This window comes from Pseudoliparis swirei, chromosome 4 (genome assembly GCF_029220125.1).
Source record: "Pseudoliparis swirei isolate HS2019 ecotype Mariana Trench chromosome 4, NWPU_hadal_v1, whole genome shotgun sequence".
In the NCBI taxonomy this organism is placed as follows: domain Eukaryota; kingdom Metazoa; phylum Chordata; class Actinopteri; order Perciformes; family Liparidae; genus Pseudoliparis; species Pseudoliparis swirei.
In genome coordinates this window covers 33231720-33254094 of record NC_079391.1, presented here as the reverse complement: position 1 = coordinate 33254094, position 22375 = coordinate 33231720, and the positions used below count along the sequence as shown (strand labels likewise).

General features: G+C 47.3%; 3 protein-coding genes across 6 annotated transcripts in view; 2 read left to right on the top strand and 1 right to left on the bottom strand.

Annotated features, from left to right (window-relative positions):
* LOC130193011 (uncharacterized) overlaps positions 1-1870 on the top strand; it is a 3800-nt gene extending 1930 nt beyond the window's left edge. For both annotated transcript variants that reach the window (XM_056413304.1, XM_056413303.1), the window contains exon 2: positions 174-1870. In XM_056413304.1, coding sequence (XP_056269279.1) covers positions 184-1776 — 1593 coding nt within the window. In that variant the 5' untranslated portion in view covers positions 174-183 and the 3' untranslated portion in view covers positions 1777-1870. The remainder of the gene's footprint in view (positions 1-173) is intronic.
* LOC130193012 (caldesmon, smooth muscle-like) overlaps positions 1-22375 on the bottom strand; it is a 22893-nt gene extending 518 nt beyond the window's left edge. Inside the window, exons 1-13 of one of the 3 annotated variants that reach the window (XM_056413305.1) lie at positions 22151-22375; positions 15749-15979; positions 13864-14116; positions 13523-13647; positions 13036-13279; positions 12632-12739; positions 11352-11375; positions 11238-11279; positions 10693-10724; positions 10540-10624; positions 10327-10461; positions 8603-8701; positions 8169-8274 (exon numbers count right to left, since the gene is read on the bottom strand). In XM_056413305.1, coding sequence (XP_056269280.1) covers positions 8169-8274; positions 8603-8701; positions 10327-10461; positions 10540-10624; positions 10693-10724; positions 11238-11279; positions 11352-11375; positions 12632-12739; positions 13036-13279; positions 13523-13647; positions 13864-14116; positions 15749-15979; positions 22151-22209 — 1543 coding nt within the window. In that variant the 5' untranslated portion in view covers positions 22210-22375. The remainder of the gene's footprint in view (positions 1-8168; positions 8275-8602; positions 8702-10326; positions 10462-10539; positions 10625-10692; positions 10725-11237; positions 11280-11351; positions 11376-12631; positions 12740-13035; positions 13280-13522; positions 13648-13863; positions 14117-15748; positions 15980-22150) is intronic. The other 2 variants (XM_056413306.1, XM_056413308.1) reach the window with 2 other exon arrangements.
* Positions 1785-6320, top strand: LOC130192993 (mucin-17-like). Its single transcript, XM_056413260.1, has one exon. The coding sequence runs from the start codon at positions 1873-1875 to the stop codon at positions 5977-5979; it is 4107 nt and encodes a 1368-aa protein (XP_056269235.1). The 5' UTR covers positions 1785-1872; the 3' UTR covers positions 5980-6320.

Sequence of the window (22375 nt, the reverse complement as noted above, 5' to 3'; positions counted from 1 at the left end):
GTGAGAGCAAACGCCAAGACAGGAAGTGTGATGCGTAACCTGGACCGTGGCTCAGTCTTTACTCTTTTTTTGGGGGGGACACTTTGACTACAAGTGATTTTATAGAGGCCGTTTGATGAAGACTGTGAATGTTCTGTGTCTGCTTTGTCTGATGCGTCTCGTCTGTCTTTCAGGGGTCTGACGATGCTGATGGAGGTCGGCCACGATTACGGGCCGGAGGCGGACCTTTCTCAGCAGTACCCTCCGCCATTACTGCCGAAACCGGGCAAGGGCAACGCCCGGCTCCAGAAACTCAAGAAGAAGAGGGCCAAGAAAAAGGGCAGCCTCTCCCAGACGCCCGTCCCCTTTCGCTCCTGTCTGTCGCCCGTCAACGAGGCGAGCACGGACCTCGAGCACAGCGACCGGTCCAGCACGCCGGACTCGGCCTGCGATGCGGACCCGTCGGTGTCCAGTTTCCCCTTTGAACCCCTCTACAACCGCTCTGCTTCGGCATTCCCTCGCAGCGGCCCCTACGGCCTGTCGGGCCGCTACAGCCCTCAGTCCCACGTCGCTCAGATCAGGACTTCTGAAGATCAGGTGGCTCCGCTGTACGAGTGCTCCTCTTTTCTATTCGATGACGTGACTCCTCTCATGAGGCCACCTTCGCTTTCCCCACCACCCCCTCCACCAGCGCCACCACCTGAGCGGCCTGCAGCGCCGACTCTTCCCTACGTTTTCAATTTAAACACGGCTCCAAATTCCCGTGGGTCAGTCACAACAGTTCCTCCGGTTGCCGCGTCGCAATCCAGCACGAGAATATCCACCCACAGCATGACCCTATCCCCAGCTGCCCCCACCTGGGGCCCGGCGGCTTCTCAGGTTGCAGACCTACCGACTCTATCGGCTCCAAACACTCAGGCACAACCTTTTGTTCCCAGCCAGAGGGAGACAAACGCCAGTTTAAAGGACAACCGTCAGAGCCAGAGCTCCTCCTGGATTGCCAGACCAGCCAGGGATGACAGCTTTGTTCCCAGCCAGATGTCCCCTGAGGTGACCGCCTCAAAAATATCCCTCGTTGAAGCAGTTAAAGAGACAAAGCCTGAGGCCCTACAAAGCAGGATTTATACATCGAAGGCAACGTTTTATGAGATCTCTAAACCTCCCTCCATCCAGGAGCTCCCGGTAATGACCCCAAGCTACCAGGGAGCATCGCTGTCTGACGGGTACAGAAAGAAGACGGCGGTGACGGTGGTGAAATCTGATCAGAAATGGTCCGCCTCCCAATGTGGAAGGCCAAGGACTCCCTCGTCTACACCGGCTCGAGTGTCCACGCCCTTTATTGAGATATCCAAACCTAACCCACTTTTGTTTGCCGCTTTCAAGTCCTCTCAAGATCTACAAGCTCCTGTGATTCCCAACGAAGCTCCAAGACAGAAATCGGTGATTCAAACCAGAGCAAGAAGTAAACCTTCTGCTGCCGCGGAGGAACTGAAGCAGACTGACGCGAATCACATTACGAGTATCAGACAAGCTAGCAACTATGAAAAGATAGAGGCGCAAAAGAGTACAATAAATCTAAGCATTGCTAATATGGATCTGTACCCAAGAGAGAACTTGGCATCAGCTCTGACTGCACAGGACTCTGCGGAGGCCAAACCAACACTGATAGAACCAGTCGACCCAGAACCACAAACAAACCAAGTTTCGGAAAGTGAAGCTTCGTCTTTGCCAGAAGTCCCATCAGTTCTCTCTACCGTACCAAATACTGCAAATATCAAGCCTACGCCAGTGATTTAAATTCAAGCGCCACCAAGTCCAAGTCCCCTGTCGCCCCCTCATCGCACCCCTGGGGTCGTGGCACGTAAGTCGTTGTCGTCACTATTGCAGAGTCAAATGTTATTAGCGCCCTCAAAGCCCAAATCACGATCAACATATTATGGGCTTACTCCATCTGAGTACGCTGCCTACGGAGGGATAAGGACTAAAGCATCCCCTCACAGCCCTGCAACCCCCAGGGCGAGTAAAACCTCTTCAAGCAAGTCAGACGTGGCTCAGTCTGATGCAACACTACAAATCAATGGACTTCAAGATCTTCCGTCCTCTAGGGAGGTTTCTGGTCTTAACATTTTACAACCGCCGGAGGATTTTGAGCTTCCAGCTGAAGGGATCGTCACACGTAGCAAAGATGTCTTTGAGGAAACTCAGTCTGCAGCTCAAAGTATTGGAATACAGTCAGTTAAAACAATAAAACCTGAGCTCCCCATTGGCCTGTCACAGAACACAATGCAACAATTCACAAGTGGTGTGTCCACACCAAAAGCCTCAAACTCTGAGGATCCAATATCAATGTCTAAAGCAGGTGAGGCAAATACACAAAGTGTGGCACGATTTTCTATAGAGGCAACACGAAATACGACTCCATGTCGGACTGATAGCAACGGTCTGTCAAGGTCTTCCTCACCCTCAGTGAAAGTAAAGCAAAATGTTGACACACAGCGTAGTTTAACAAGGATAGAGAAGGGTCGTAATCCAGAGAGAACACCTAATAAAGGAGAATCCAAGGTTATTAATGCCAAACAACAGTCAGAACGAGTAGAAATATCTCCGGTCCAGTCTTTCCAAACTCCCGGTGGAGTCAATTCATCAACAGCCAACGGTCTCAATGTCCATCTCACTGCCAAGCCTGTTAAAGACCCAGCCGATCGTAAAAACCTGGTTGTTCAGTCTCCTGCCACAGATTTGGAGCCCAAATTCTCCAGGAATGCCATCATGAATAGTGCATTAATCTTAGGAATACAACAAGCCATCCAACTGGTCTGTGGAACACCACTGGCCAGTAAAGCGTCTGCTGACGCGGTTTCACATAAACCAAGTAAAGGAGTTAATCAGCACATTAAAATGAGCAGTGACGTAACTTTACTCAATAAAACCAACATGGGGAACATTTTGCCTTCCGTGGCTCGTAATACCAAACTCACCCGTCACAAAGCAAACACAGAGTCCCAATTCTCAAATAAATTCTGCAAAGAATCAATTATCTCTTCAACGGGATCGGTTTTCCAACACGAGGCTGTCAAAGCATCCGTATGTTCTGCACAGCAGAGTCCCAGCACAACATCTCAAGCTGTACAGAGCACAGCATCCATGCAACAGTATTGCACTGAAACAAGAAACCACAGGAGCAGTCCGTTGGTAGGACACAGGGTGCAATTACCTGGAGAAAGTCTAACTGTGGCGTCTCCTCAAACACAAAATATACCTAATGATAACGGTAATGTAGTGGGAGGCAAACCTACCACGGAAACCAAACTACCTGACCCTTCTGTCACTCTCACCAAATCACCCAACATTTCCGATACGACCTCCAATGTGCCCACACAAGAGAACCCAAAGCTCACCAAAACCATGAAGGGTGAACTTCTAAACACCCTGAGTAGCATGTTATCCAGTGGCCAAGATAAAGTTGTTCAAAGAGCAAATTTCCATGCAAACTCGAGAGCGACGGTCGTGTCCACACAAGTAGTTGGACCCAGCCATACCATTTCTCCTAAAGACGCGATACTGTCAACTCAAGTTAGTACAGAACCTGAACTCAACGCTTATAATAATATCGGCACTAACAGAGTCGGTAACTCAACAGTCGACGCAGCATTGCAATCACAACTCGCCATCGGAAAAGTATGTTTAATGACTGGAAAAACCCCCACCGAGAGCCCCGGTGGAGCTGTTACAGCAGAACACATTCAAACCAAGTGTAGCATAGACTCAAGACCAGCTTCTAATCTTTTAAAAGGAAGCTTATTAGATGCTATTCAACATGGCGGACCCGTTGCAGAAACCGCCCGGTCCAACAAATCCAGTTCAGGCAGCAATGTTCACGTCCCCAACAAGCCTCATACAGAACCCATCGGGCCCACGAAGACAGACCCGGCCGTGGGCACTAAAGCATCACTTCATACGGGGCAGGTTCTTAAAACCACCATGCCTCCTACCATGAGGCACGTTCCACTAAAAAGCCCTCGGCTGAGATTAAACGGACCTGAGAGTCTACCCGCGACCAAACCAGCCGTCGGTGCAAAACCCCTTTCTGGCCCTGTTGCTCCTACGAGAGTCTACAAAAACTCAAAAGCAGGTGATAGACAGGTGGCCGACGTTCTGGCTGAGTTTAGATCGTCCGAGACATCCGCATCACAAAGTGCAACTAAATCCACCGTAATAGAACAATCTCCTTTCCTTCAGCCAATTCTAGTCAATGAATCTGAAGCGACAAGGACAACGACGTCTCAGACTGAGACCACGGTTTCCTCTTCCTGTGGTTATGTCGTGGCAAACAGTGTGGAGCAGAAAACCAGTCAAATCAAGTTGTCTGGAGATAAAGTTCAAACCTCTGTTATTTCGGAGAGCTCTCAGACTGGAGCGATACAGTTACGGCAATCTGCCACTGACACGTCTACAGAAACCAACATTCACGCTGTCCATGCCGTCTCACGCGTTCATTTAAATAACCACACTGCAAATAATATTCAACCTCTTGCTGAAGCCACCAGAGAGGCTACAGCCCCACTCGTCCCTTCGAGAGTAACTAAACCTTGGAGCTCAACCAGAAGCTCTCCTCGACTGCGTAATACACCCTTGCCCCCGTCTCCTAAAATACCAGCCTCTTTAAACCAGAAACCTTCTCCTGTCATTACGAAAGACCAGACCAACGATCCCATTGCACCTCTGAGAAATAAAAAGCCCACTAGCACCGTTCAGCCCGCGGCTAATTCGATCGCAGAGAATATCTCAAAAGCCGTTACGACTAAAGACCCGTCAGTCCCGGAGGGAGAAGTACTTTCCCAAATGCAAAAGATAAAAACAAACCCAGGAACAAATTCCAGAAAGGAAGGAAAAGCCTCCTCACTGAAATCTGAAACTGGCGCTCCCATCCAATCCGCCGTTCCTGTTTTAACCAGTAAACCCACTTTAGAAGCACAAGCTCTCACTAAGAAGGTCGGATCAAGGCCGATAGAATCCTCAAAGTCTTCCCCCGATCCGGTCCAGATTAGCTCGCACACCGATAACGTTCAGAAGCTACCGCTAGAGAATGTGTCCCCCGCAAAGCCAGCAACAGATTCTGTGGTGAAAGCGTCCGTAGTTAAAGCCGCCGTGACTGACTCTGCCACTCCTGCCTCCCTGCCTCAGGCCTCAGCCTCAGTCAGAGCTCCGTCCCCAAACAGAGGAACGTCACCGCCATCTCAGCCAAAAGCTGGACTCAAAGACAAGGACGTCCCGAGGACCAAAGCCGCGGCGGCGCCGACGGGAGCCCCGGCGGTCGAACCCTCCACCGAGTCAGCGACATCAACTGCATCTTCAACTGCTGATGGCGAGAAGGCGGTGGCGGCGGTGGCGGTGGCGGTGGCGGCGGCCTCCCGACCGTCCGCCGAGCCCAAAGTGGCCCAGAAGCCGGAGGGCCTGAAGGGGAAGCTCAGCGGGTGGACGCGGCTCAAGAAGCACATGGTCGTGGAGCCGGAGGAGCTCTTGTTCCCGGCGCCGAAGGCCGGATCTCAAGTCGATTCCGGCGGCGCCGATAAGAAGACAGACCGGGTTGTTGAGAAGTCAGCAGACCGCCGCGGTAACCAGGAAGTCATGGACAACAAGGACGTGGGCTTCAAGATGTGGGACGTCCTCCTCTTCCAGATGTTCTCCACCAAAGACCGGATTATGCAACAGATCAACGCAAACAAGGAGCAGCAGAAGAAGAAGGAGGCCGGAGACGCCGAAGTGGAAGCGCCTGCGTTCGCCAGCCGGCTGCCGGTCCTGCTGTACAGCCCCCGCTTCGACGCCAGGAAGCTGAAGGAGGCGGCGGAGAAGCCGCGCGCCAAGATATCCGCCGTGTTTGAAAAGGGTTTGATCAAACGAAGGTCGCAGGAGGAGGAACACAAGGACTTCAACAGGAAGGCGCGAGGATTCGGTTCATCGGAAACTTCAGGTGGTAAAGTCAAAGTCTGTTTGGGATGAACGGCGAGCGGAGGAAGGAAGAGACGATCTCACAAAGGACTCGGAAGAAACGGAGATTATATTTATTTCATGTTCAGGTTAATTGTGTAAATCAGTCGAGGATTATTCACAATTCAACGTTTCATTGATTATTGATTAACTTCTGACATCTAACACGTACTTACATTTCTATTTTCATCAGCTGAGGCTATTTAGGATGTAAATGTTCATTGGGAAAGATTTTAAATATCAGAAATAAAAATAATACAGTTTTGGGATCTTTGCACTTTTTAACAAAATAAAATAAGAATGTGACTTTACACAATAAATATAAAGATAACGCGGAGCGAGAGAGGAACCAGGCCGAGCTCTCGTTTCATTGGACGATCGCAGAGTGATGGGTACACGGGAAGTTTTATTTGACATGTTCTGCCTTTTTTCTATTTAGGAGGATGGAGGGTGTAGGATGGAGGGTGGATGATGGAGGGTGGAGAATGGAGGGTGGAGGGTGGAGAATGGAGGGTGGAGGATGAAGGGTGGAGGATGGCGGGTGTAGGATGGAGGGTGGATGATGGAGGGTGGAGGATGAAGGGTGGAGAATGGAGGGTAGAGGATGGAGGATGAAGGGTGGAGGATGGAGGGTGGAGGATGGAGGGTGGAGGATGGAGGGTGGAGGATGGATGATGGAGGGTGGAGGATGGAGGGTGGAGGATGGAGGGTGGATGATGGAGGATGGAGGATGGATGATGGAGGATGGAGGGTGGAGGATGGAGGGTGGAGGATGGAGGGTGGAGGATGGAGGGTGTAGGATGGAGGGTGGAGGATGGATGTGATGATGGAGGCTAAATGAAGATGATGAAGGTGTGAGGCTTCACAGCTTGGCAGGATGGAGGCAGATTTAGGGTTCAGGAAGTCAGGAAGGAAGAGCTATTGAGCTATTGACAACCACAGGCTCAGGGGCGACAGACACATGATAAATGGTGGGCCAAGCTAAATGAAGATGAGGTGTGAGCTTCACAGGCTTAACAGGATTCCGTGTTTGCATGTTGTTATTGATATTTTTATCCTTTTTATCTCTATTTCGTGGCGTCAACCCAAGACGAGTTGGTTTTAGCCGTTGATGACGTGACTCTCAAAGAGGCTTCAGGTACACCTGGGATATTCGTGTTCTGTATTTAGAATGTGATAACTGATAATGAAACCCCCGGTGTCTGGTCACCGTGACACGGGAGCAAACGCGGCATTCGTTCGTTGGGGACTACTTTCAGCGGCGGATGGATCCGCAGTCGCTGCTCTGCAGAGAATGAGAGGCGGCAGGACGAGTCTAAAGACAATAAAGTGTGTTTGTTGTGCAGGAACAACAACGAGGCTCCTGGTTTCAATCTGAACAACAACGTCTTGTATTGTTGGCCTTTAATTAGATTTACAGACAATAAGAAACATGACGGTGTTACCAGACTTATGGATTTGTTTGGTATTTGTTGGTCATTTGTGTTCCAGACAACAACAACAACAACAACAACTCTAACTTCCCTCCAGATGAATGAAGTCAAACCGGTTTTGCACTTTAAAGTTTTAGAACGAGGTGAAAACAACAGAATCTCTCTGAAGACCAGCCGCGGTTACTACGGCAACCGGCCGAAGGGAAGGAGAACACACAGGATCACATGTTGTTCATGTGTTCATAACAATAACACATTTCATAAACAGATTACAATTTAAATATATTGTGCATTATTACAATCCAACATGGATGAATGAATGAATAAATGAGTGAATGGATGAATGAATGGACGAATGAGTGGATGAATGGATGAATGAATGAGTGAATAGATGGATGAATGAGTGAATAGATGGATGAGTGAATAGATGAATGAATGAATGAGTGAATAGATGGATGAATGAATGGATGAGTGAACAGATGGTTGAATGAGTGAATAGATGGATGAATGAATGGATGAGTGAATAAATGGATGAATGAGTGAATAGATGGATGAATGAATGCATGAGTGAATAGATGGATGAATGAATAGATGGATGAATGAATGGATGAATGAATAGATGGATGAATGAATAGATGGATGAATGAATGGATGAATGAATAGATGAATGAATAGATGAATGAATGGATGGATGAAGGGATGAATGAATGGATGGATCAATGGATGAATAGATGGATGAGTGAATGGATGAATGGATGAGGGTCTCACCTGGCGAGCAGCCGGCCTCCTCGCTGCAGTCCCGGTCCACAGGAACCTTCTGGTACTTTCCGTGTCCCGTCACCAAGAACTTGTGTTTCTTCCCGGAGGAGTTCTCCTGGAATCAGAGGAAGCGTATCCCAACAACGACGTCACTTCTGACATCACAACCAGTCACATCAATAACAGAAGTTTACAGTTTATAGAAGCGAGAAGTTTTGCTTGTTAAATCTGATTTGTTATTAAATATGTCTAAATATTGTAGGATTATTGTTGTCCCTGAATGCAGCATCAGGGAGGCAGACTGCCGCTGAGGAAGGAGAGATGCTCGTTGTGGAAAACAAAACAAAAACACCCGAAGACCAACGCCGCTCGACATTTAACAAACGTATCAGAAACACGAGAGGAAAAGAAGAAGAACAAATGTGTTGTGAGTTTTGTTCTACCGCAGGTCTGGAGGGCGAGCTGCACCTGCTGCCGTCTTCACCTCCTCTCACCCACTGGTTGATCAGGTTAGCCACGCCCACTTTGACACCGTCTGCATCCTGAGAAGACGAAGCAGAAGCAAAACATATTTTTTACAAATGTACAATAAAAGAAATATAAAATAGCAGGGCATTACATTGAAGAATTTGTAGGAAAAAAATGAAATAAATAAAATAAATGAAATAAATAAAATGAAATAAATAAAATAACAAATATAAAATAAATAAATAAAATTTAAAAAATAAAAATAAATAAAATAAATAAATAAATAAATAAAATAAATAAAATAAATAAAATAAATAAAATAAATAAAATAAATAAAATAAATAAAATAAATAAATAAAATAAATAAAATAAATAAAATAAATTGATCAAATGTGTTAAAGTAACATTATGTAACAATTGTACCTTAAAATAACAGCTTGAAAAAAATTGTGCCGCTACAATGACTTTTAATATGGCGATTTGCGGCTCCGCCATTGCCATCGGGGGTCTGTGGGGAAATAACGCCGCTATGTAGGATTCTGGAGCCGCCCGCTCCGGGGCGGATGTACTAAGACCTGCTTTCTGGCAGTGATTACGCAATGTCATATAGTGCCAGTCCACGCTCGCAGCTACAGGATAAGGGGAGCTTTTGTATGTAGCTTTTTGGTGTTGTCAACAATATTGTATTCGATCACACGTACTCCACATTCAAACATTTAGAAAACAACGTATATAGGCTGAAAACGCGATCGGTATTTCATCTAAACTAAATGTTGTCATTATTTTGGTTATGTTGTAACAATTCGCCCTTAGCAACTCAATCAAGGGGAAAAGGTACAATACGCTAAAATAAAAAAGGGAATGGGTGGATCTGCGAATTCTGGTGTTAACTCTCTCTGCTCAAATGGTCGTAAAAGAAAAACACACAGTCGATATGCGGAAACCCAAATGTTATTATATTAAATCAAATTCAATGCATCTGAAGCCCCCAAAATTAACACATACACTACAAACAATCAAACCCACTCAAAACGAAGTATAATCCCCGGATCCCGACAGTCCCCAAAGTCTTTGCAGTCTCCAAAAACAAAAGTAAATGACTGCACCCCCCCCCCTCCTCCCCCCAAAAGCCGGCAAACAGCTGACCGACCAGGCGGAAACGTGGCGAGGCGCCGCGTTCAATCCCCGCCTCCTTCACCCTGGTCCGGTCGGTGCTGGGCCAGTTCACAGTGTTCCTGCGCAGTCTTCTATTAGTGATCCCGCCCGTTGGTATGAATCCAAAATAGAAAGTCGCCGGATTGCTGCCGTTCTGAGTCCGCCGCCTGTCAGCGCGCTCCAAACAAAAAAAACCTCGCGTCACCTCCCCCTCGTCACCTTTTATAACCCGTGACACGTACAAATAATAACAATAATAATAATAATAATGCAGGACAACACATGATCCCAACTCAATACAAGTGTATGCGAGGCTGCGTCTATCGTAACTGGGTATTTACGACACTGAAGTAAACGTTAAATACCTCAAAAACTGAAGGGGGCGCTAAAAGGGAAAAACTACATAATGGGGCATTAAGTGTATTACATTTATTTAAAATAATTGAAAAAAGAAGAAAAGAAAAATGGTGTGATGGTCATTAATGTTCATCAACGTAGTTTATTCAAAAGTCATCCAAAAGAGGATCTCGTGGGTCTCGCTGACCTTAGACGGCGTGGCGGCGGTGTGGCTCCGGGCCTCTCCGGCCTCGAACAGGCTCTTCTTGGAGGAGACGGGCTCGGTGGGACTCGCCAGGTCCGCCGGCGCCTGACCCGCCGACCTGCCTTCCTGCGTGGAGACCTGGAGGAAGACCCCGGAGAGTTCAGGTGAGGACGCTGATGAAGAGCCGTGGGAAGAAGAGCGAGCGGCGGCTCTGACCTGCAGGGCGTGAGCGTACAGCTCCAGCTTCTTGTCGATCTTGGAAACGGCGACGGGCGTCAGCGTCTTCTTCACGCTGCCGCCGCTTCAGGACAACGGAGGAAACGTTAGAGATCCGCGAGCGTCGCGCCTCGGCGGCTCCGGGTCACTCACCTCCTCCTCAGAGACTCGGTCCGCTCCATGATCTGAGGAAGACAACGGAGACGTTCTGAGAGGAGAACCACGTGAGCAGAAGAGGGTCAACAGGTCGGAGGTTCATTTCACAGATTAGACTCATTGTCGGAGCTCCAAATATTAATAACAACAATAACATTGTTATGCCTCGTCTTATGGCAGCTACTGCCCTTTAACCCTGACTGTTGACCCTGACCTTTGACCCTAACCTCAGAGCCTGACCTATGAGCCTGACCTTTGACTCTGACCGATGACCCTGGCTTTTGACACTGACCTTTGAGTCTGACCTATGAGTCTGACCTTTGACCCTGACATTTGACACTGACCTTTCAGCTTGAACTTTCAGTCTGACATTTGACACTGACCTTTCAGCTTGAACTTTCAGTCTGACCTTTGACCCTGACCGTTCAGCCTGACCTTTCAGCCTGACCTTTCACCCTGGCTGTTGACCCGGACGATTGACCCTGACCTTTCAGTCTAACCGTTAACCCTGACCTTTGACCTTTCGTCTACGGCCGACTCACCGAGCACTTGGCGTCCGTGGCGGCGCGGTGGGTCACTTCCTCCTGTAACGAGAGGCGGGGTCAAACCAGAGAAACGAGAAGCAGTCGGACGTGAAGCGTGAAGGTCAAACTTACGGGGTAGAACTGAATGAGCAGCTTCTGCAGGAAGGAGACACAACACGGTTACCATGACAACATCACACCCACGCATCAGTGACATCATCACGGCCTCTGAAGAAGAAGAGGAAGAAGAAGAAGAAGAAGAAGAAGAAGAAGAAGAAGAAGAAGAAGAAGAAGAAGAAGAAGAAGAAGAAGAAGAAGAAGAAGAAGGAGAAGAAGAAGAAGAAGGAGAAGAAGAAGAAGAAGAAGAAGAAGAAGAAGAAGAGAGAAGAAGAAGAAGAAGAAGAAGAGAAGAAGAAGAAGAAGAAGAAGAAGAGAGGAAGAAGGAGAAGAAGAAGAAGAAGAAGAAGAAGAAGAAGGAGAAGAAGAAGAAGAAGAAGGAGAAGAAGAAGAAGAAGGAGAAGAAGAAGAAGAAGAAGAAGAAGAAGAAGAAGAGAAGAAGAAGAACGAGAAGAAGGAGAAGAAGAAGAAGAAGAAGAGAAGAAGGAGAAGAAGAAGAAGGAGAAGAAGGAGAAGAAGAAGAAGAAGAAGAAGAAGAAGGAGAAGAAGAAGAAGAAGGAGAAGAAGAAGATTTAAGGAGAAGAAGAAGAAGAAGAAAGAAGAAGAAGAAGAAGAAGGAGAAGAAGAACAAGAACAAGAAGGAGAAGGAGAAGAAGAAGAAGAGAAGAAGAAGAAGAAGAGAAGAAGAAGAAGAAGAGAAGAAGAAGAAGAAAGAAGAAGAAGAAGAAGAAGAAGAAGAAGAAGAAGGAAGAAGAAGAAGAAGGAGAAGAAGAAGAAGAAGAAGGAGAAGAAGCAGAAGAAGGAGGAGAAGAAAGAGAAGGAGAAGAAGAAGAAGAAGAAGAAGGAGAAGAAGAAGAAGAAGAAGAAGAAGAAGAAGAAGAAGAAGAAGAAGAAGAAGAAGAAGAAGAAGAAGAAGAAGAAGAAGAAGAAGAAGAAGAAGAAGAAGAAGAAGAAGAAGAAGAAGAAGAAGAAGAAGAAGAAGAAGAAGAAGGAGAAGAAGAAGAAGAAGAAGCAGAAGAAGAAGAAGAAGAAGAAGAAGAAGAAGAAGAAGCAGCAGCAGCAGGTGTACGCTTTAGGGCGGGGCTTATTGACAGGTCACTGCCGCGCTTTAACCAGATGGTAGGGGGGGATCATTCAGGTTTTATTTATCATAACTAATGACACGGTGAGGGGAAAGCTTGCCTAGCAACAGTAACCGAGTGGGAGGGGCTTAGCAGAGGTTTGCTCAAAGGCAGCTGCTCTAAAATGACGTTTCATGGCAACTCTTCCTTTAACCCCCCCCCCCCCCCCCGCACCTTGAATGTGGGGCTCATGGGGCCGTAGTTCACCGGCTCCTCGTCTTCATCAGCCGGGTTCCCCTCCTCACTCCTCCTGCTGCTCCTCCTGCTGCTCTCCATCCAGCTCTAGGACAGCGACACACGAGCGAGTTATAAGTATGAGCGTTTCATCAGGAGAGGGGTCGGCCACGAGGAGCAGGAGGCCCGGGGCAGGAGGCCGGGGCAGGAGGCCGGGGCAGGAGGCCGGGGCAGGAGGCCGGGGCAGGAGGCCCGGGGCAGGAGGCCAGTCGTTGGTGAGCAAGGCATCTCAACACGACTCCAGGGAATCTGCCAGCAGCACGCGGAACCACTGGACCGGCTCTCCTCTGAGGACACGCCCCCCGCCCGGCACAGGCATCAGCTAGAGGGAGAGGAGAGCTCACCTTATCTGGCATCCTGGGCTCCTCCTGCTGCTCCTCCTGCTGCTCCTCCTCCTCCTCTCTGTGCTTCTCCTCCCTCGTGAGATGGAGGTCTTCCTTCTCTTCTTCCTCCTGGTCATCTTCATCTCTGGGGGGAGCTCTATGTGGCTGCCTCTGCTCAGCAGCCTGCGCCTCCTGCTGCGCCTCCTGGTAAACCTCCTGGTGAACCTCCTGCTGCGCCTCCCCATCCACCCTGCAGGCCCCGCCGCTGTGGAGGAGAAGATTCAACCGGTTAATGAATTATAAAAGTCTAGTTTGTAAAATAAAAATATATTTGTTTTGTCTCCAGTTTCACTTTAAAATTTATTTTAACAGTCAGGATTAGACCTCTAGACCCCCAACAGTCAGGATTAGACCTCTAGACCAACAGTCAGGATTAGACCTCTAGACCCCCAACAGTCAGGATTAGACCTCTAGACCCCCAACAGATCCAGGCGGTCCGGGTCCTCACCGCGGCCTCATGGTCCCGGCCACCAGGTGGGACGTCCTGTCCGCGGCGTGCGGCGGCCGGGCGTCATGTGACAGGAAGACCTTGGAGCTGTAGGTCGTCTTGACTTCCTTTCCGTCGATGGAGACCTAAACCAACGGGCCAGAAGCAAAGCGGGTCACACCTCTACAGAGGACCAGGTCCACCTGGAGGTCTACGGGACCAGAACCAGGTTCATGTTCTAGATGAAGCGCGTTCGTCTTCACGGACGTCGTCATGGCGATCACCCAAACGTGAAACGCTGGATGTCGAACGCATCCAGAACGTTCTGAGCCGAGTCTGTTTGGACCTGTGGTTCTGTTCACCTTCTCTGAAGGTCTCGTCGAAGCTTCCTGTGACCGACATCCCTCCTCCTCCTCCTCCTTCACCTCCTCTCCGCCCTCCTGCCGTTGCTCCTCCTCAGGCCGTGGTTTCCTCCTCGTGGGTCTCTGCAGCCCGGCCCGGCGCTCCTTCTGCACCTCCTGCTCACCGCGATTCTCCAACCGGTGGCTCCAGTCGCTGAAGCCCTCATCCTCCTCCAGAACCAGGCGGCTCCGGGGCTTCAGCTCCTCGTCCGGCCTGAGGGGAACCGACAGGAAGTGGAGAAGAAGTGCAGACGAGACACGACCATCGGGCGGCGGTCAGAGGACCGGAGGTCCAGTGGATGAACCCTCGAGTCTGAATCTCAGAACGATAAATAAAGTAACGTGGATCGCCATCTTGGCTTTTTGCCACTAGCGAATGGAAGTGACCACATCTGGACTGAGGAGGAGCGACGTGGAGACACCGTATACGTGTCTGTCGTCGACCTGTCAATCACCTGGTAGCCCCGCCCTAAAGCGTCGCCCTCTTTATGGCCTGTTTGACTCTAAACTACCACAATGTACTAAATGACAATGCAGCTTCAACACATGAAGCATAGGCTTCTATACAACCAGAGGAGCCCCCTGGTGGTCAGGAGATAGAATACAGCTTTAACACATGAAGCATAGGCTTCTATACAACCAGAGGAGTCGCCCCCTGGTGGTCAGGAGAGAGAATGCAGCTTTAACACATGAAGCATAGGCTTCTATACAACCAGAGGAGTCGCCCCCTGGTGGTCAGGAGAGAGAATGCAGCTTTAACACATGAAGCATAGACTTCTATACAACCAGAGGAGCCCCCTGGTGGTCAGGAGAGAGAATGCAGCTTTAACATATGAAGCATAAACTTCTATACAACCAGAGGAGTCGCCCCCTGGTGGTCAGGAGAGAGAATGCAGCTTTAACACATGAAGCGTAGACTTCTATACAACCAGAGGAGCCCCCTGGTGGTCAGGAGAGAGAATGCAGCTTTAACACATGAAGCATAGGCTTCTATACAACCAGAGTCGCCTGAAGCATAGGCCCGGCTGCCCCGCTGAGGCTGATCTGAATGATGAGTCCCAGTTGAAGGCGTCTCGCACGGCAGAGCGTTGAGACAGGTGTCAGGCCTGCAGCTCGGGCTCCATGGCAACAGAGCCGGTGTCCATGGAAACAATAAAGTGAGCGCCTGATGGTTGACCCTTCAACACACACGGATGTTTCTCTGGAGACGAGACACTGAAGTGTTTCTCAAGGTGTTCAACGTTCTTTGACTTCAGGGGATCTGAGACCTCGGCGTCCGTGACTTCACGCCTCGGTGCTCTGGAGGAGTCTGGAGGACGCCGACCCTCCAGAGACGACGGCCTCTCCGACTGACGCGGCTCCTTCACCTGCGGCGCCGCTGCACTCGTTTCCCCGACATCAGCAGGTTGAGACTCGGCCGTCAACATCGACGACAGTTTCACAAAAACAAATTAGTCGCCGCGCCAACGAAGCTCAGAACGAAAGGACTCTGTCCAACGTGAGCCGAGGACTGCTACGTATCCTTGTGTCAGATGAGGACTCTCCTCTCTCTGGAATCTATTTCATAAATGTGAAGCTACAGGCAGCAACTGGTTAGCATAGCTTAGCTTAGCATAAAGAGAAGAAAGAGAGTTCAGGAAGCTTTTAAGTTTTTAACAGATTTAATAAACTATTATATACAAGAGAGGTTTCAGAGGCGCTTGAAGGCAGAACCTGAATAGCTGTTTCCCCCCAGCTTCCTGTCGCTAAGCTAAGCTAAACTAAGCTAAGCTAACTGACTAGCTTAATATTAACTGTACAGATTTTCTCAAAATAAGAGTTCATAAAAAGTGTTGATCGTACTCACGCCGTGTTGTGTGGCATCTCGTTGCTCGGCGTGTCGTGGCGCGGCGTGTCGTGGCGCGGCGTGTCATGGCGCGGCGTCTCATTGCTCGGCATGTCGTGGCGCGGCGTGTCGTGGCGGCGGGGGGGCTCCGGCCTCGGGGGGCTCCCCTCTCCCCTCTGCGTCTCCCGGGCTCTCCTCCTTTGCTCCCGCTCCACCTCCTCGGCGTCCTCCTGGCTCCGCTGGGCCGTCACGCTGCAGCCGACACGCAAACCGAGCGGCTTTCAGGTCAGAGACATAATCTGGCTCCACAGTGAGACCGTATAAAATGACTCAACATATTCTTTATCTGCTTTGACACTCCTCAGTATCCTCATGCTCAGATTTATCTTTGTTGGATCCTTCCAGCTGAAATCAAACCTTCTCCAAAGCTCGTGCAAAAATCGTACAGCCCCCAAAATATGTGGGCTTTGATCTTTGGTTTAACGGTCCGCGTCAGAATGTTCTCATCCAGCATTTTAGCTCTACCTAGAAAAATTATGTGAGGTTGTTCATGTCGTGTGGATGACACACGACATGACGCGGACCGTTAAACCAAAGATCAAAGCCCACATATTTTGGGGGCTGCACGATTCCATCAAATATAAATATGGTCCACGCGTCGTGCATCACCCAATGGACCCTGACATGTGGGGTAACCTTTGGATTCTACTTCCACCCTGAATACATAAAGGCTCAAAGGTTCCAGACGCATCCGACGTGTGATTGGTCGAACGTGTCACAGCCGGTCATCTGCAGCTGGACCCGCCTCCTCTCTTCTGGCTGCACTCTTTCGGCCAGATGTTGGACCTGGATGCAAGGATCCCATTGGGCCACGGGGGATTTAGTCCGACAGCGGGATGCGATCTGGCTCAGACGAGTTCCTCCTCAAGGTGTCGGGGCTTTATTGACATTAAGCTGGCCGGACACCGATGTCAAAATGATCTGTGCTCTCTGTGCTGGAGAGTTTGTGGACAGCGGGGAATAAACTACGATTTAGTGAACCCAGATGGCGAAGCACGTTTTTTGCTTTGTACGTTTCTGCAAACCGAGGATACATAGAATGGATGAAGAAGTAGTTTCTGAACACCAAAAAATAAGTTTCATATCAGCCTCGAGTCGGGCTTCCAGAAACGTTTAATGTCACGTGGCACTGTGAGTCGATTGGGTTGATTCAGGAAGAACAAGACTGAGAAAGAAACACAACAAATAGATGAATGAACGCCTTCAGTGTCTCATGTAACTGCACCTTTTTTCTTGCAGAATGCTGTGTGTTGAGGATACGTAATATGAACTACAAAAGAAGAAGAAGAACACCCAAAGCTTTTCCTCACTTTTCCTGGGTCATTTTGCTGAGCGGAGGTTTTGCCCTTTGGCCCCCGTGACCTCACTTCCTAATACATCCAGATCAAACTGCATCAAACTGCATAAAATAGCATATAATTACATCAAAACTGCATAAAACTGCATAAAACTACAGAAAACTGCATAAAACTTCAGAAAACTGCATTAAAAATGCATAAAACTACAGAAAACTATATGAAACTACAAAAAACTGCATTAAACTACAGAAAACGGCATAAAACTACATAAAACTATACGTCAATATGAAACTGCATAAAACTGCATCCGACTACAGAAAACTACACAAACTGCATACAACTACACACAACTGCATAAAACTACATGAAACTGCATAGAACTATAAGAAACTATACATCTACATAAAACTGCATAAACTACAGAAAACTGCATAAAATTACAGAAAACTGCATAAAATTACACAAAACTACACAAAACTGCATAAAACTGCATAAAACTACCAAAAACTACAGAAAACTGCATAAAAATGCACAAAACTACAGAAAACTAAATGAAACTACAAAAACTACATAAAACTGCATTAAACTACAGAAAACTGCATAAAACTACATAAAACTATACGTCTATATAAGACGGCATAAAATTACATAAAACTGCATCCGACTACAGAAAACGACACAAACTGCATACAACTACATAAAACTATACGTCTATATAAGATGGCATAAAATTAAACTGCATCCGACTACAGAAAACTACACAAACTGCATACAACTACACACAACTGCATAAAACTACATGAAACTGCATCGAACTATATGAAACTATACATCTTCATAAAACTGCATAAACTACAGAAAACTGCATACAATTACAGAAAACTGCATAAAATTACAGAAAACGACACAAAACTGCATAAAACTACACAAAACTGGATACAACTGCATAAAACTACACAAAACTACAGAAAACTGCATATAACTACATGAAACTGCATAAAATTACACAAAACTACAGAAAACTACAGAAAACAGCGAAGCTATTTGTTTTGAGTCTCTCACTCAGGCGTCCAGAGCGACTCGATAACAATAACCCCTTTTTTTATTGCCTAAGCACATCTGGTGGAGCTCTGGCCAGCTGCTGCGCTGTTACACTTCATTTCAGTCTCTGGGAGAAGCAACGAGAGAGGGGGGGGGGGGGGGAGAGAGAGAGAGAGAGGGAAAGAGAGAGAGAGGCTGTCATCTCGAGAAGCCAGAACTTCATACAGTTGTGGAGGTTTGGAGAAGGCGAGTGGAAGACGTTGGAACGGCGACAACAACTGTGGAAACAATCGGCCAATCAGCTCCAACCTGTTGGGACGACACGTGTGTTGCATTGCTTCTTTTTTAAAGGGATAATTATGGTTTATAAGTTGGATCACATTTTTTTAGATTTGGCCGCGGTGTCGTTGTTGAGTAATTGAGTTCAAAGAGCGGCTACGAATAAAGATGTGTGACTGGTCTGAAGCCAACGCTGACCGACTGGTAGAGGTCACAGACGGACTTCAACTTTGACCTCTGGCACAATGACGCATCTCCAGGTGAACTCAGGTTTAACCGCTATGACACATTCAGGGCTTTAGTGTGTGAACAAACAACAATGTTTAAGAAGTGTGAAGCAGCCAGCTAGTCAAACGGGCTCATTTGATGGGATTACTTTTTAGAAAACGCCCCCTGAGTGCTCTAACTTCTGTTTCACTGGGACTCTTAAAGGGACAGGCGCCTCAACGGAATGTGTGTGTGTGTGTGTGTGTGTGTGTGTGGGGGAGGGGGGATATTAAAGCATGAACCCATGTTCGAATGGAAACCCCAAATGTAAGTGTGGGTTGGGCAACCGGCCAAAAGCCTGGAGCTCGTCGGTTCTCATTGCAAAATTCATCCTGCGTGCCGTTAGCTTGCGTAATGCGAAGGCATCGACCCAAACACAGGAACAATGCTCCGGACACGTCGACCCAAACACAGGAACAATGCTCCCGACACCGCGACCCAAACACAGGAACAATGCTCCCGACACCGCGACCCAAACACAGCAACAATGCTCCCGACACCGTGACCCAAACACAGGAACAATGCTCCCGACACGTCGACCCAAACACAGGAACAATGCTCCCGACACCGCGACCCAAACATTCGGCTCGGCAAACATTCGGCTGAATGAATTAAAAATCGCCGCTAAGAAAAACCCACACATTTTAAAATGTAAAGTCTGGGAGGCGATGCCATTGGTCGAGGACGGCGGAGGCGGCGGTCCCTTCTCTGTGGGAAGCTGACCTCCGTGAGGTCAGACCCACTGGAGGTCACGGGGAGCTGGCAGGAGGCCTCGAGTTAGACAGGGAGGCGTCTGGAAGGAGGATCGTCTGATGAGCTCACGGCGCTGCCTGGAAGGGGAGCGAAGGTGAGCTGACTGTCCCTTTAAGAAGCTCCGGTCAACAGCGTGAACGGGTGTAGCTACGAGGGGTCGGACGCGTTGTTGGCACCAGAAACCGATTGAGTGAAAACGAGATACCCGCAGCAGCTCGTTGGTCTGTGGACATCTCTGTGGAGGCCTGGAGCCTCGTGGGAAACAGAAAACCAGTTTCACCAAAACTCAAAACGTTCCCCGAAGCTGGAGCGAAGCGCCGGAGTTCAGAAACACCAAGAAAAAGTCTGAGAAACACTCAGACCACGAGGAAGCTGGAGGACGCCACGCTGGGTTCTGTGAGTGTAGTTCTGTGTTTGTTGTTTTGTTTTTGTAGTTATGTGATTGCAGTTTTGTGATTGTAGTTTTGTTATAGTAGTTTTGTGATAGTAGTTTTGTGATTGTAGTTTTGTTATAGTAGTTTTGTGATTGTCGTTTTGTTATAGTAGTTTTGTGATTGTACTTTTGTGATTGCAGTTTTGTGATTGTAGTTTTGTTATAGTAGTTTTGTGATTGTAGTTTCGTTATAGTAGTTTTGTGATTGTAGTTTTGTGATTGTAGTTTCATTATAGTAGTTTTGTGATTGTAGTTTTGTAATAGTATTTGTGGTTATGTGATTGCAGTTTTGTGATTGTAATTTTGTTATAGTAGTTTTGTGATTGTACTTTTGTTATAGTAGTTTTGTAATTATAGTTCTGTTATTGTAGATGTGTTCTAGTAGTTTTGTTATTGTAGTTTCGTTATAGTAGTTTTATGATTGTAGTTTTGTGATTGTAGTTCTGTTCTTGTAGTTTTGTTTTTGTAGTTTTATTTTTGTAGTTTTGTGATTGTAGTTTTGTTTTTGCAGTTTTTCTATTGTAGTCCTGTTATTGTGGTTTTGTTTTTGTAGTTTTTTTTGGTAATTTAACTTTGTGGTTGTAATGTCAGTGTTTAAATCCATTTCACCCACCAGGAGACGGAGTTGTGAGACCGCAGAGTAATTAGCTAAACTGTTCAGTACTTTTTATATACTTTATGCACTTTTTTGAGAAAAGGTTGCTTGTGCACACAAGACTAAAAAAACAAACAAATCTTTCGGGACTTCGGCGTCTCCTTAAACATCTCGGAACACAAAGCTGGGGAACAGCTGTGATGACATGTCGAGATCAAAAGCATGAACGTAGGAGATTGCAAAGCGTGAAAGTTGTAGAAGATGTGTCTGCAGGGTTCTGTGTCTGCAGGACAGCCCTTACTTCCAGGTGCCTTCAGGGACCGCTGGGACATTTCACCCGACGCCGTGAACGAGAAACGAGCCAATTGGAGGAAATCTGTCTGATACGCATCACTTTTTCCACCATTTCCACAATGAGGCAATGGAGGCCTGGGGAACTGCATTTTCTTTGTGTGTGCAGTTGAGTAGGATGAAGGGGGGGGGGGCTGAGAGGGGGGGGGGACTGAGGGGTCCAGGACTCAGCCAGATGATGTCATGACCATTAAGGACGTTGCTGCTATAAAAGAATTCATTGAAGCCCGAGTTTAGTGTCATTTTTCACTGAAGTCATCCAGCAGTGTTCCACCGGTCACTGAGGCAACAAGAAACTCAGTGAGGACGAAGAGTTAGGAGTTAGGAGTTAGGAGAGGGATGCAAAAATAGACAACAAATAATAACTAGACTCCTGGAGCTCCTGGACTTTTACCACTATACTTTTTCTCAATAATTTTTTTATATTTATCAGCCAACAGCTCTAAAGAAAACATTGTGGCTGGTGTTTGTTGTTGTAATACTACCTCTGGCCACCAGAGGCCGAAGTCCAACTAATCCACGTTCCAACTGGGACAATAAGCTCTCATGTCTTCTTGAGGGTGAATATATGGCAACAACAAACAAACAGTTTCATATTTCATAAAAAGAAACCAAGAAAATTAATACAGTAAGAAAAAAAAATCTTTTTCACACAGATGGAAATTAGAAAATTGTTCCACAAGTCATCAACACAGAGAACAATCTGATCAGACTGATGAAACAGAATTACTTTGGTGGAAAATTAAGTTTGAAGGTAAAGTACTAATAAAAGCAGGCAAACCTAATGTTGTTGTTGTTGTTGTTGTTGTTTCACTAGAGACACATGAACGTCTCTTAAATTAAATAATAACCTCAGTGAGGATGACGGACATTCTCATCTCTCTTGTGAACATAAAGCGTTTGACTTTGTGTAACAATTGGTTTGAACATAATTATATAATTATACTAACAATTAAAGATTCACTCAAACGCTTCACAGTCAAAGTGTCAACAACATCAGAACCACACGAGTTCTGATGTAACGGACGGACGGACTCAAGAGATAACGCAGAAGATTCACTTTTAATCTAAATTATTTTTAAACAACTCAATATGCACAGAGAATAATATTACTAATTATTAGTAGATTATTACCTCAATATATACATATATATATACACATATATATATATATATACATATATATATATTTGAGATAATGCTGCACACTAATGAAATAACTGCAGTAGAAAGTGAAATGAAGAAGTCAAGCAGCAGAAGGCTTTCCTCCAGCGGGCGAAGCGTGAAGCATGAAGCGTGAAGCGTGAAGCGTGAAGCATGAAGCGTGAAGCGGGTCCTCCTCTCACCTGATGAGGTTCTGCAGGAGCTCCCTGCTGGAGCTCTTCCTCCTGATGGACTCAGACATGGTGGACGAGGCTGCTCCGGCTCTGGGGTCCCGATTCTGGTCTCTGGTCTTGGGTCTGACCTGGGTCCTGGTCCTGGTCCTGGTCCTGGGTCCTGGTCCTGGTCCTGGGTCCTGGGTCCTGGTCCTGGTCCTGGAGGCTCAGACCTTTCCTATAGCTGCTCTCTTC

Coding starts and splice junctions, on each gene's coding strand:
- LOC130192993 (XM_056413260.1), top strand. CDS start 1,873: ATGTTATTAGCGCCCTCAAAGCCCAAATCACGATCAACATATTATGGG.